Raw genomic sequence first — 13,480 nt, 5'->3', positions numbered from 1 at the left:
TTGCAAATATCACAACAAAACACATTAAGAAAAACGCGCTGCAAAGCCCACAACACGGCGGAAGTGTTTCCAGGGGGCACTTGAAAGTGACACACACCCGTCTCCACACCTGCAGGCAGGGGGATCTCTCGACAGTAAACAACTGCGGCCAAGTCATGGTAAATGCATTGAAACGATCGCTAGAAATTATGGAGCAGTGTATTGTCATAGCACCTGGACGTCACACATTCTTTATGGATTATTTTATTTTGAAAACCGGATGTCATAATCCTGCCTTTCCGCTATTTTTGTGTTCTTACCTTAACCCTAATCTTTTTTTTACTTTGCATTTGCGCATCTTGCCACTTCCAGGTTAAGTCATTAGATTTAAGGGACAATTCATCTAAAAATTCAAAGCGAGAACACTCAGCTGTCCAGTCTGTTTTTAGGGGACTTTATTGGTTCGTGGTTAAAGCACCGCCACGCAGTATTTTGCCAAATAATTCCGTGAATTCTGGTGAACAATGATAAAAGGTTGAAAATCATTGAGCCTTTTTTTTAAAGGTCACAAGATAAAAGGCATGGGTTTTAAATTTCCAGGGTGTAACTTCCTTGTCACAGCTCTGATGTTTGCGTTTCACCTTCATTAAACTACGGCGTTTGCTCAGGATCAACAATAACTAGCTACAAAGAGTTTGATCTGCTGTGTTACGGACATTTAAATAATAATACATGAGAGTAACATTAAGACTTTTGGCTGCAGAACAAAGTGGTTTAATGTAAGTCCACAATAACAACGCACATGTTCACCAGTGGCTAAACAATGAGTGGCTGACAGTTTATCGGTAAACACAAGTCTTTATTTTCTTTTTAAAATACATAAATCTTTACTAGTGTTATGGAATGTAAAAAAAATTATATAATAATAATATTCAACTGGTTCCATTAATACCATGAGTTCAAATAAAGAGTGCTCCATAAGTTTATATTTACTGCAGACATGAAAACTGCATGCATATTAAGAGTCAAAACATGGAAAAAAAAAACAACAACACTGACATACAAATATTTGCTACATAAACACGAGCGAGAAAAACCCTCTGAAGTTCACGGAGAGAGTTCTTCTCATCGTTGTTGCTCATCCAGTTCACCGATGTGCTACGTGTTTAATCCTCTCTGGGCTTGTTTCAACAACGAATCAAAGTCCACATCCTTAAACCTGTTCATGGCAGCAGACGAGTCAGCGTCTCTGGACGCGTCTGAGGACAAGAGAGAGAGACATTTACAGGCTCATTCTTATGTTCAGTGGACATTCACATTATTAGAACATTAAGGTTGTGTTAGCACTGCGCCTGAGGCTTTCAAAGCAATGGTAATATAATTGTGTTTTAGCTGATGTGGATTTACTACACTGACAGCTATTTAGTGCAGGTGTTAACTCAGTTCCTAAACCCTGTTTTGACTGCAGGCAAATTGGATTTTCTTTCTTCTTCTTTCTTTCTAAGTGAAAAGCTGACGTTACTCCATACTATGTGAAATGATCAGGAATTTTATGATGCTTCCTCTGGTGAACAGTAATAGTTGAATAATCCTGCAAATGCTCTTTCTTAAGTGTCGCGAGTGACGTGTCCTGGTCTGTGCTTTTGGAGTCTCACCGAGATCTGCGTAGTTGGAGTTGCAGAACTGTCGTCTGCCGCCAAAGCAAAGGTCAAACGGCAGCTCGTCGGGCTTCCTCAATTTGTAGCCATTATCGATGGCTGCGAAGGCATCGTCCATGTTGTAGAACGTGACAAAGCCGTAGTGGTCACTGTGGGAACCAGAGGTGCACAATATTCAGTAGTAATACACACAAAAACAAAGTCACCACAGAGAAAATGAAAGCATAGTTTGAACTGTTGCTACGTACCCTCTGTCTCTGAAGTGAAGCGACACACACTCCACCTCTCCAAACTGAGTGAAGCGCTCTCTCAGTTCGCCGTGTGTCATCGACCTGCCGATACGACCCACGTACACCACCCTGCGCTCATCCTGTTCCAGGGGATTTTTTTTTAGATTCACTCACCACTCATTACTCTTCGTCTTTAAGAAACACAACAGTGACATGCTGCAGTCTTTTTACTCACTATGGCTTTAAGTTTTTGAATCCTCATCTCGTTTTCTCTCCTGAGCCTCCTGGACTCTTTGCTGCTGTGATGAGGGAAAAACAGAGTTATTACAGATTTATTACAGCATAGATCAAACGTATGCAAGATCTAATATATGTGGGTAAACAGCTGCATAATAATAGCTTCTTAATTTTAATAAAATAGTGGGGGAAAAAATCAATTAAAGAGAAGGAGAAGAATTTGGATTTGGTATGTCTAGGCAAAAAGAAAAATTACCCAATGGCGCCATCCAGTGGACACAGTTTTGTAATGACCAAATATTATACCACTGGTCATCTTGTGCTCAGTGTTTACTCACAATTAAATCCAGTATAGTCAGAAAAAGAAGCTGATATTAATCACTTATCTAAACCAGTGTTTCCTAAAGTGTGGGTTGCAGCCAACTAGTGGACCTTGGAGGTATTGCAGGTGGGCCTTAGACTATTCTTTAAAAAAAACAGAAAAGAAAATGCTCCCATTTTGCTCCCCAAGTTGTTTTTCATTCTGTGTTTAATTACGATATTAAAGTATAAGGTCTCATGTCTTAGTGTTCTCATTTAAATGATCAAACAGCGTGAGTAAAGATATGTAAAATATAAAATCATTTATTGTTATTCTAAGGTCAATTCAAAAAGCGTTTGAAATATTCCTTTTTCCAGAATCGAGCAGCCCTAATACTGAATGTGTAGTTATTTATGTGATCATTCATTGGTACGTGATATTTTAGTTTCAGTACATAAATGTGGACATGGGCCTCGTTTATTTGTCTTGGATGTTTGGACGGCCTCAAACTCTGAACTCTGAAATCTGGGAATCTCTGGCAAAGAACATTATAATATATGGACAAACCTGTAAACATCTTTCCACTGCCTGAGGCAAACCCGCGGGGACGGTGATCTGGATCTAGATTGGGACCTGGACTGTGACCAAGACCTGGATCTGGACCTACTGCATGTTGACCTGGACCGGGCGAGCCTGTAGCGTCGAGGTGGTGAGCGGGAGATGGAGCGACAGGGGGACGAGGAACAGGAGCTGCTCTCTGAGCGCCTGTGATGGAGCCTGCATATTGACAATTTGGAATGAGTCACAGAAGACAAACAAGAGAGCAGTGCTGACAAATGGTGGATAGGAGACGATTACCTCCGTCTTTTTGGAGAGCGAGATGTGCTGGAGGAAGACGATGATGAGGAGCAGGAGCAGGACGAGCAGTGTGAGCTGGAGCTAGAGTCAGAACGAGGGGACCTTCTCTGATATCTCCTCCTCTCCCTCCCTCTGTTAGGAGGGCTGGGTGGAGGGGTAGGAAGAGTGTATGGAGCTGCCTTATCGTCACTTTTATCCCCTGTAGTAGTAGTAGTAGTAGCAGCAGTAGCAGCAGCAGCAGCACAGTCTGAAAAGTGCAAAGCTCCTTCTGTGAACGAGCTAGTCTTTGATCTGGCTGTGGGTTGATCAGAGTGATGTTGTGTCACACACTTTGTGTGTCCAGTTGAGGTCTGTGTGTTCCACTCAGCAGCAGCAGCAGCAGTAGCACCTGAGTCCAAAGAATTTACCTGAAATTCATGAGTAATCTTAGAAACATCCTTGAGTGGAGAAGGCTTAGTTCTGCTATGCTGTGTAGCACCTGTCAGTGAATGATCCACAGACCTACAGTAGTCGTGATCAGCGCATACAGATAAGTACACGTGAGGAGGAGGAGGCTCTGAAGTGCTAACGTGAGTTTTCCTGGATGGTAGCGGGCGTGGGTCAATGATCTGAATGGCTTTGGATGTGGAAGTCTTGCGTTTTGCAGGCTGCTCCTGCTGAGTGCTGAGGATGATTTCAGTGCCGAGGGGCTCTGGGACGTCCACGCGCTCCAGTGGCTTGAGTTGTGGCGGATTCCTGAGAGACTGTAGTTCAAGTGATTCCACTGAGGAGGTTGTGGATATTCTGGAGGTCTTTTTTGAAGCCACGGACAGATTTCCTTGCAGCTCCAGGTGTCCGTCTGTCTGTAGGCGTGAAGCTGGAGTCGTACTAATCGCATTCTCACAAACTCTCTCCTCTTTAGCTGCAGCAGGAAGAAGAAAGAGCGATTACACAACAAACGGATGTCAACATTTAAATAAACAATTAACCAGTCGTCTTGAGCACTCACCTTGTGTTTCCTCAAACTGCTCCAGCAGGCTGGTCAGATCAGTGGCTACAATTCCTGAAGTGAAAGAACAGCAACATATAGTGAACATGTGATTTAAAGTAATTTTCTCAGAAATAACGTTTGAATTACATGGTTGTCGGGAGAGGAGAAGGAGCAGGATACTTCCATGCAAACCTCTCGGTGTGTTTATGTGACCTCAGCGAGGGCGATCATGACGGTCAGATCTCTGAATGTCATGTAAACACATTAGTCCAACTGAAATCGAGCTAGTCTTAGTTGGACTAACATACCTGGATAATGTGAGTCATAGTCTGATTACTTGTGGATGTATATGCTTAGACTGCAATAACCAATTGTTTGACCTGGAAGTAGGAGACCATGTAGTACTACAGAGAAGACTCACTTTTGGATCCAATATGATTAAACAATACAGAAAATAAATACAGAACCACAACAATCCATCTCACCGCTGTGAGCTGCTTCTTTTTCTGTGATGCAACGGTCATCAGGAAACTGATGCAATACGCACAAGCTTATAGAGAGATACAGCACCACCTACGGAGGCCATCGTCTCCCCTGCATGTATACTCGCACAAGTTTATCCGATTGCCTGTCTTAGTCAGACTATGGCCTCAGAAATGACTGGTTTATCGTTTGCTATGAATCTGTTATCTGAGTCATGACAGTTTCATCAGTTTACCTGAGGCAGATATTGCACTCTGTGCTGGACAGTCAACCTGAAGAGTGGCCTGTGTTTCCTCAGTAGAAGACACCGCCCTCTTCATCTGAATGGGAGCATCTGTGAGTGAAGTTGGCGTGGAGGAGGAGGAGGAGGAGGAACACCTTATTTGCTTCACTGTGACTGCACTTGGTAAGTGAGGAATCTTTGGTTCCAGCTCGATTTTCTCTGAGTCAGACTGAGTTTGTATCGTGGCAGGAGGACATAGCGGTGGAGGTGGTAGTGGACATCTGAAGGATACACCTGAGACTATTTTGGTTCGACTGTCCTGCAGGAGGTTGGGGCTGTGTTGCTTTACTAGCAGCAGCTGAGGTTTTTGCTCCGAGGACGACGGCAGTTTTTGAAGAGAAGACGCTGAGGATTCCCGTTGGGGTTTTTGTGAGGGTGTGGAGCTTTCAGAGTCTACAGTGGTGAACTCCACTTTAGACTCTGGTGACAAGAGGGCAGTGGCTGGTGATGCTGTTTGACAAACTGGCAGGGGGACGAGGACGGGGTTGGGAGGATCGCTACTGACCAACGATGGTTTCTTTACAGGACTTTTGATGCCTTTGGGGATCTTCACATGTGGGTGAGCTGTGGCATCTGGCAGTGGACTATCAGGTGAGAGGGATTTGGATTGAGGTCTTGGGCGCTTTAATCTGCTGCAGTTCAGAGGAGTTGATGCTTTTACCTGAGAGGAGCTTGGCCTCAGTGAAAGAGGGGCATGATGGGAAAGAGTCTTGTTTCCGGGTTTATGTTGTTGGTGATGAGTGCTAGATAAGTCTGGATATTGATGTGCTGTCTTTTGTGCCACGAAACAGAGGATGGGGGTCAACTCCGTGGGGGGTTCAGGAACAGAGGGCCACTTGGTTGCGTTGTTACCTTTTTTCTCCACCAGGGGCTGTCTCTTCTGGCGAAGCTGTCTGTACTGTTGGAGGCTCAGTGATTTTGCCTTTGTCTCACCTTTTGGTGGCACCGCATCCTCTTTGTCACACTTCTCCTCTGAGCACGTTGCTTGATGTTCGAGTGCTGGCCCAGCTGAATTTACAAGTGCCTGTGGGCTGTTTGGGGGAAGTGACACAGCCTCACCTGTGTCATTTGTCTCATTCAAACTCTCCTCTTCCGATGTGTTAAAAGAAGCCACTTGAATGGGGCCAAAGCTCACTCTTTTCTTCTTTCTGGATGGTGGCGCTCTGGGTGAGTTTCCATTCACCAGCACACTCTTCAGAAATCTCCCATCATCTCTCTCTTCATCTCTCTCCCCATTCCGCTTTGTCTCTTTCACAGGTTCCTCGTCATCTGACACAACATTTATCTCTTCATCGCTCTCTTCAGTGGGCCTCTCGTACCTCCACACCTCTCCCTGGGTGAATAATGTGCAGTTCTTCCTCTGTGTGCTCTCCTCCTCCACATGCAGCTTCAGACAATACGGGTGCATGAGCTTAACCAGGTTGACGAGAGAGGTTGAGGTGAAAACCTCGACTTCTTTCTCCACCTTGTCAGTTTTGGAGTGACAGACTGTTGGGGTTTGCTGTGTGAGCATGTGTGGGAGGCTGTTGCAGTGAATTTTGTTCACATCTTCCTTTTTTCCTCTTCTTTTATTTGTGAAAATTGTGTTTGGTAATTTGGGTCCTGGTGTAGCTCTGCCACTGAGTAAATTCACCTAAAGAGAAGGAAAGAATGGATTAAACCTTGACTGTCTAATCTTTCAAAAGCAGGAAAATTGGAAGTCACTACCAAATTGTTCAGCATATTTAGTTTAAAATGTGTGTCATAATTATACAAGTAGTCATAAGGCTTTGCATTCTTAACAACAACATAACTTTGACCAGTCGTTTAAAATAAATGGCAGGTTATTAGTGATTTGGGGACTTTCTAGCCGTCAACCTGCTGAATAACTGGGTTTTTTGAGCAGTAGAATTTATTTGTTTTCAGTCTAACTTCAACCAGCCGTCTTGCTTTACTAGCGCAATATTGTTGTCGCTTCCTGTGTACATTCCTGTGGATATAACGGACATAGTGTGTCATGCACTACAGTTTTATATCATGTACACACCACTGAAATGTCCCTGCTCCCTGTGCTGGTGAGGAGTTTGGTGTCTGGCAGAACATCAAAAGGAGACAGGGTCCCATCGTCGTCCTCCACGCTGTCCAGCATCTCGGTCAAAGCTGACAGCAAGGACTCATTCTCCTCCTCCACTCCACTCTTACCCTGGAAACAAAACACACACATCTTATGAACAAATTCATTCATTTTTGTTTGCTCAATTCATAAAGTGTTGCTTACTTCGTGAAAAGTGTTGCTTGAAAATATTGACACAAATCTAATTCCATATTAGAGCAGCAGAAGAAGGGGGAGGTGCAGGATGATTCAGTATTAGTATAGCTGCTACAATTTAACAAAAACAATTAAATGTATCGTATGTAGAAGCTTGTGTTCATAAATTCAGTTTGGCCATTTATGGTAATCGTGATAAATAACATATTTATCATTGTTTGTGTGACAGTCATCCAGGTCACAGTCATCTTCAATAGTCACACAACCACATCAATGAGCAACATAGGAGCAGGACGTAAAATCCAACAATTGGCCTTTAACACTGACCTCCGATGCGACTGTGGGATCGTCAAAGATGGACAGGATGGAGTGATCTGTGCAGGACTGTGAGTCCATGTCCACACCTTCATCACCTCTATTCAGGAGTAGCTGCAGAGACACACACATACAGAAAAAGTTATACCAAACCCAGGTCGCGTACAACACACACACACACACACATACACAGAGCTCTGGTCAATTTCTACCTTTACAATCTACCCCTTCATGTGGGCGCAACCTGAAAGTGAGGCACAGGATGCAGTGAGGCTGAAAATGAACTTTCTTAGTATAAACAGGAAGCGCTGCCTATTCTGACAAAGGCTTTGAAAAATCAGTGAGGCAAATCTGAGGTTTAATCCATGTTTGGATCGTCGCCAATGACAGTACAGTTTGGTAGAAATACCTCTACATAACGCAGGTGTACATTAAAATGACAAAGATAACAAATGACAATAGTATAAAACTGCACCACATCTTATTTTCTTTTTAGGTTCATCTATTTTAGATTCTTATTAATTCAGTCACAATGACGTGCCTGAAGACAGTAAAGTCTTCAAGTCGGTGTAGTTAAATGTGACAGTTTACGATGTCAAAGATATTTGGTTTTACTTTCACCAAGGAATAGAAATCATTGGAAAAACTGGGACCAGTGTTTTTTTCCTTCAGCCATTTTTGCATCTGGTGCTGTTTTGAATTGCTCATTATTTCGTTTACTTTTTGTTTTGTATATAAAGACAAAGCACTTTGTAACTAACATGAAGTGCCAAATAGTTCATTACTAGATTAATTAAAAGAAAGTAAAATAAACTGCTAATCAAGGGTGGACTAATCAAGGAATCCACCCCTTGTCACTGTTCTGTACAGCTTTATGAACTAGTCATTCACAGAGACTGGTTTACATATTTGTATCTTGTTATTGTATCTTAATACAAGGTGTTACACAAATGGCCGTGAAAAAAATAAGACAGAAATTATATATGTATATATGTATATGTGTATATATATATATACATATATATATATATATACATATATATATATATATATATATATATATATATATATATATATATATATTTGTGTATATATATATATGTTATGCACTAGGGCTGCAGCTATTATTCGATTAATCAATTACTAATCGATTAATAAATGAAATGCCAACTGTTTTGATAGTTGATCATTTGGTTTTATAGTTTTCTAAAGAATTAAAACAAGTTTCTCAACTTCTTAACTGTGAATATCTTCTGGTTTCTTTGCTCCGACTAACGAAGAAATCATTAAAACTGAATAATCTTGGTTTGTGGAGAAAATGAGACAACATATCATCATGAACATCATTATTTCCATGTTTAAGAAACACTGATCATTGTATTTACCGAAACCAGTACTCGATTGATAGGGAAAATAGTCAGATAAATCCATTATGAAAATAATAGTGCAGCCCTATTATGCACACATCTGTCCAGATGAAAATTAACTCTGTTTTTAATGTTCATTAATGTACACTGTCTCACATACAGTAAATAAATTCATAAGCATGCACTAAGGAAGCTAAAGGGGCGCTAAATGGAACTCAGCCAGCATTCATTAGATTAGTGACACCTGTGACTGTTCCTTGTGTGGCCTGTCAAGAATGACTACTTCAGGGAAGGTCACAGAGAGACAGACAGTAGAGCTTGTGGGACCTAACCCACTGTAACAACACGTGTAAAGACAGTTTGGACAGTTTTTAACATGTGTCCACATCTTGTGGGCACATGTTAATGAGGTTATAGTAGGACGGGGGTTTTGTTAGTCTTTTGTTTCTCGTGAAGACATTCCTTGTAATATTACTCACAGCAGCATGAGGAGGACATAGGACTGACTGAGCTGAGGGAACAGCCTCGCCTGAATATGTCTCACTTCCTGCTCCTCAGCTTTATTAAACACATTATTCTTTATAATGAAGACGTTGTTAAACACGAAATAGCTCAACATTAAGATGTTTTTTTGTGTCGACACGGTTTAAACGGCGGGGTTTAAAGCCTCCCGTCCCTGTCTGTGCCCACAGCAGTAAGTAAGTACTAGTCCGTTTCAGCCACGTGTCGCCGGCCGCACATGTGGCCTTCACACGCTGATGAGGCACGTGCCAGCGACGAAACCTGCCCGCGTGCGGTTATTCCGATGCGCAAGCGGCTAAAGTGAGGAGACCAGTACCTCGTTGGAAGTGTTGACGGTCAGAAAGTCGCCGTTGTCTGCGTTTAAATCCACATCTTTCCCTCTCCACCGCGCCGCCATCTTGCTGCACCACATGGTCCCACCGCTGGCAGGCCGGACAGAGACACGTGGTCACCGGCTCTGAAAGCACGCGGAGAGCAGAACACCGACCTGAGATCCGCCTGTAACCACCGGGCCCACGAGCGAGAGCGAGGAGCGGAGTGAGTATCTGATCCCAGGTCAGATACACGTACTATTAACGTTTAGCTTCCTATTTAAAACTATACAGACACTATTGTGAAGACCCGTATAATCTAAATGTTCGCAATGTGCTACTATGAGAAAATATAATTTAACCTCTCCCCGGGGATTAATAAAGACATGAAAGAACATGTACTATATGTTTTTTTAAAAAAAGCCTGGATTAAAGACAGACTTGCACTAAAGACAGTTTTTACTTTAATCTATGACAGATAGAAGGGGGAAAAAGTCAGGATTCTGACTTTAATGTCATATTTTCTTACTTTTAAAAATGTATTATGTTACTATAGTGCAAAATGCCTAATCCTCTTTTGTAATTGTGTAGCAAACTGATATGAACATGCCTTGATGAAGTCATCAATAAAAACAAGTCATAATTGAAAGGATGTTTATAGCCACAACAGCAATAACACCCATATTTATCCAGGAGATGAGGAACAATGTGTTTGTTGCATAGAAATAAATTTGGGTTTTTTACGTGACGCATACAAAGTTAAGTTCTTAGATAAATAACTGCTATACAGGAGAACGTCATGTAATTTACTGTTCTATAGTACACAAGTCACGTATCTGAACTTTTGGTCCATAAAATCAGAAAAAAAGTCAAAACGTTGATCAGGGTTTGTCAAACCTGGAAATAATGAGGTTCTCAAATGTCTTGTTTTTTCTTTGTTATATGGAGCCAAGAAATAAAAAAAAATTCACATTTAAGAAGCTAAAATAATCAGAAATCTTGTTTTAATAATGAAAAAAGCTCCAAACCGATTATCAAAATAGTTGACAATTACTTTAGTAATCGATTAATTGTTTCAGCTCTAAAGAGTTGATGATGGTCTGTGTTCATATCGCTCCTTTATAGTCTTGATGAACTGCTTTACATTGTAGTTTTCACCCATTTACACGCTTCAACATTGTGTTAAGTGTCTTGCTCAAGGACACATACACTAGCAGAGCCAGGAATTGAACCCACAGCCTTCCAGTTGAAAGCCAACTCGGCCTACCACTGAGCTACCATGGCTCAATGCTGACGCTTCACTTTTTAATACTTTACTTTTAAAACTTGAGTACATTTTATATCTGAAAAAAGTACAGTACATGTCATTTTAATTTAAGTAATTTACTTAAGTAATATGATAAAAAGTGACCTCAACTTCTACCATATTCCCTGTTGAGGTACTTTGTACAAGACTGCTTGTAGATAAACTGTAAGATTATGAAAAACCTGATTTATCCTTTGCTGCAAGAGAAGGCTTTATAATCAAATGATTTTAAACCTGCTTATGTTTGTTTTTTAAAAGTGACACCTACTTTTAAAAATAATGCATTATATGCTCCAGTGAATGAACGTCACTTAAGCTTTTATATGCTAGTGTAAAGTATCATGTCATTATGTCAAATATATCTTTTAAAACCGCTTAAAAGGCATTAGTGAAGCTAAAATGACGTACTGTGTTTTTACAGTTCATCAATAAGGGGGGACAATAGTGGTGATATTAGACAGCCGCTCTGTTCACTTCTGTACATTATCAGTTTAACGGTTTTGTTTTCAATGAGTTTCTTTCCCTCATGGTCGCTGGATTTAATAGACACGGAGCCAACAGTGTAACTGGGAGTTATCTTGAAATGGGAAATTGCGCGCTGTAAAGCTGTTAAATACTCCCAGGTGCTTCATTATCTTCATGGTTTATGACTACGCCAAGTGTCATGAAAACATCAGTGCACCTCTGCATCGGCATCATTAGTACCTGATGCTTAAAACAGTGAGTGGTGTCAGCGTAGTCTCTCCCTGAAGTGGTGTCATAAAGCCAAACAAAGAGTGCGTGCTGTCTGTCTGCCGCCTCCTCCTCCTCCTCCTCATCATCACCATTTCAAAGGAAAAGCATCTGCATGTTCTGATCCCCAATAGATCAGTCTTGCTGATTTTTTTTTTTTTTAATTTTTGGCATTGGTTGATTATTGTCTTGTCAAATTTCTGACAAACTTGTTTTTTATGAACCCATTTTGTGTTTTAATATTTAGTTATGACATTTTGCTTAACCCTTAGAACACAGAAGAGCATTTAGGCTTCTTTTTTATTCCATTACTATGTTTAAACATATATACAGAGACCATAAAGAATGTGCAATATAAAGTGTCTTTTATGCTTCTTTTTTTTTCAGCGCAACCAATAGGCATTCTGACTGTTTCCATTTTTACCAACTATATAAACACACCTGGGCAAAAGGTACTCCAATTTTAAAAAATCTGATTGAATTTGTGAAATACGTCACAGCTCGCTTGGCTCGTTTTTGCCAATAAAACGGTCTATTTTGTGATTTTTACACTATTATCGCTACTCTCGTATTTTAAAAAAATGCATTGCGTAAAGCCTCAAGATTTGACGTATAAACACAGATAAGGAGTGTGTGTATTATTCCCACTGCAATTTACCAAGGGTGCACCTGTGGCATGGATCTGTGCCACGTGAGCACTAGAACTGCAGCTAACAATTATATTCATTATCGATTAATCGAGTAATCGTTTGGTCCATAAAATGTAGAAAATTATCGATCAGTGTTTGTTAAACCTGGAAATGATGATCTCAAACGTCTTGTTTTTGTCCACAAATGAAAATGATTCAGTTTTAATGATTTCTTATATGGAGCAAAGAAACCAGAAAATATTCACATTTAAGAAGCAAAAACAATCAGAAATCTTGTTTTAATAATGACAAAACCCTCAAACCGATAAATCTATCAAAATAGTTGACGATTCTTTTTGTAACTGATTAATAATCGATGATACGAGTAGTTGTTTCAGCCCTCAGGGTTAAAATTAGGTCTGAACAATTAATCGTAATTTAATCAGAATCGCAGTACAGCCTGCTGCAATGTTACATTAAATATCGTCCTTACCTACACGCATCATAATCTAATCTACAGACTGGAGAAAACATCTTTGTTTCTTACAGATCTGCACCAATATCACAGTGATCATTTAAAGTATGTTATTCAAATGAAAATGAGAATAATTATGTAAAAATGACCATTCCAGCTCACAATTTCAGTCATAATAATCACAATTAAATATTTATTAAAGATCCTTCAGCCCTAGTTCAAATATATATAAGGCACTGCTGTGTAGACACAGAATTCCAGTTGTAGAGATGAATCGTAGATGTTGTTCAATAAGTTTCTTTGTATAATTTATTACATGGTTACATTTGAATAAATGGGGGGGGGGTTATTCGTTAACATGTAGACACTGCTTCACTGTGAGGAGCTAACATTACTGTGAGAACACAAGTCTTCACATCATTTTAAAAATGTGGCCTCAGAAAGCATTTGCTCCGTGCATCACTGCGAGTGAACACATTTGAATGCATTTACCGCTCGAATTCTCATGACTTACTGTTTAGCCGAAACCCTGCGTGACTTTGCAGGCACATGAATCAGAACCAGAAGCTGATTCAT

General features: G+C 40.6%; 1 protein-coding gene across 2 annotated transcripts; it reads right to left on the bottom strand.

Moving 5' to 3' along the window:
• Positions 1-737: 737 nt before the first annotated feature.
• Positions 738-9,928, bottom strand: LOC122771621 (peroxisome proliferator-activated receptor gamma coactivator-related protein 1-like). Of its 2 annotated transcripts, none has more exons than XM_044029291.1 (11): positions 9,768-9,928; positions 7,575-7,676; positions 7,026-7,181; positions 4,952-6,632; positions 4,252-4,305; positions 3,264-4,164; positions 2,973-3,182; positions 2,103-2,163; positions 1,886-2,007; positions 1,635-1,786; positions 738-1,238 (listed from the first exon to the last, which is right to left on the bottom strand). In XM_044029291.1, exons 1-11 carry the CDS (start codon positions 9,861-9,863, stop codon positions 1,138-1,140), a joined length of 3,636 nt encoding a protein of 1,211 aa, XP_043885226.1. In that variant the 5' UTR covers positions 9,864-9,928; the 3' UTR covers positions 738-1,137. The 2 variants fall into 2 exon arrangements, with proteins under 2 accessions (XP_043885226.1, XP_043885225.1); XM_044029290.1 differs by having other exon boundaries at positions 2,103-2,166; positions 9,768-9,925.
• Positions 9,929-13,480: the final 3,552 nt, after the last annotated feature.

The sequence above is a fragment of the Solea senegalensis genome, linkage group LG6 (genome assembly GCF_019176455.1).
Source record: "Solea senegalensis isolate Sse05_10M linkage group LG6, IFAPA_SoseM_1, whole genome shotgun sequence".
Classification (NCBI taxonomy): Eukaryota; Metazoa; Chordata; class Actinopteri; order Pleuronectiformes; family Soleidae; genus Solea; species Solea senegalensis.
This window is presented reverse-complemented; position numbering and strand designations above follow the sequence as displayed.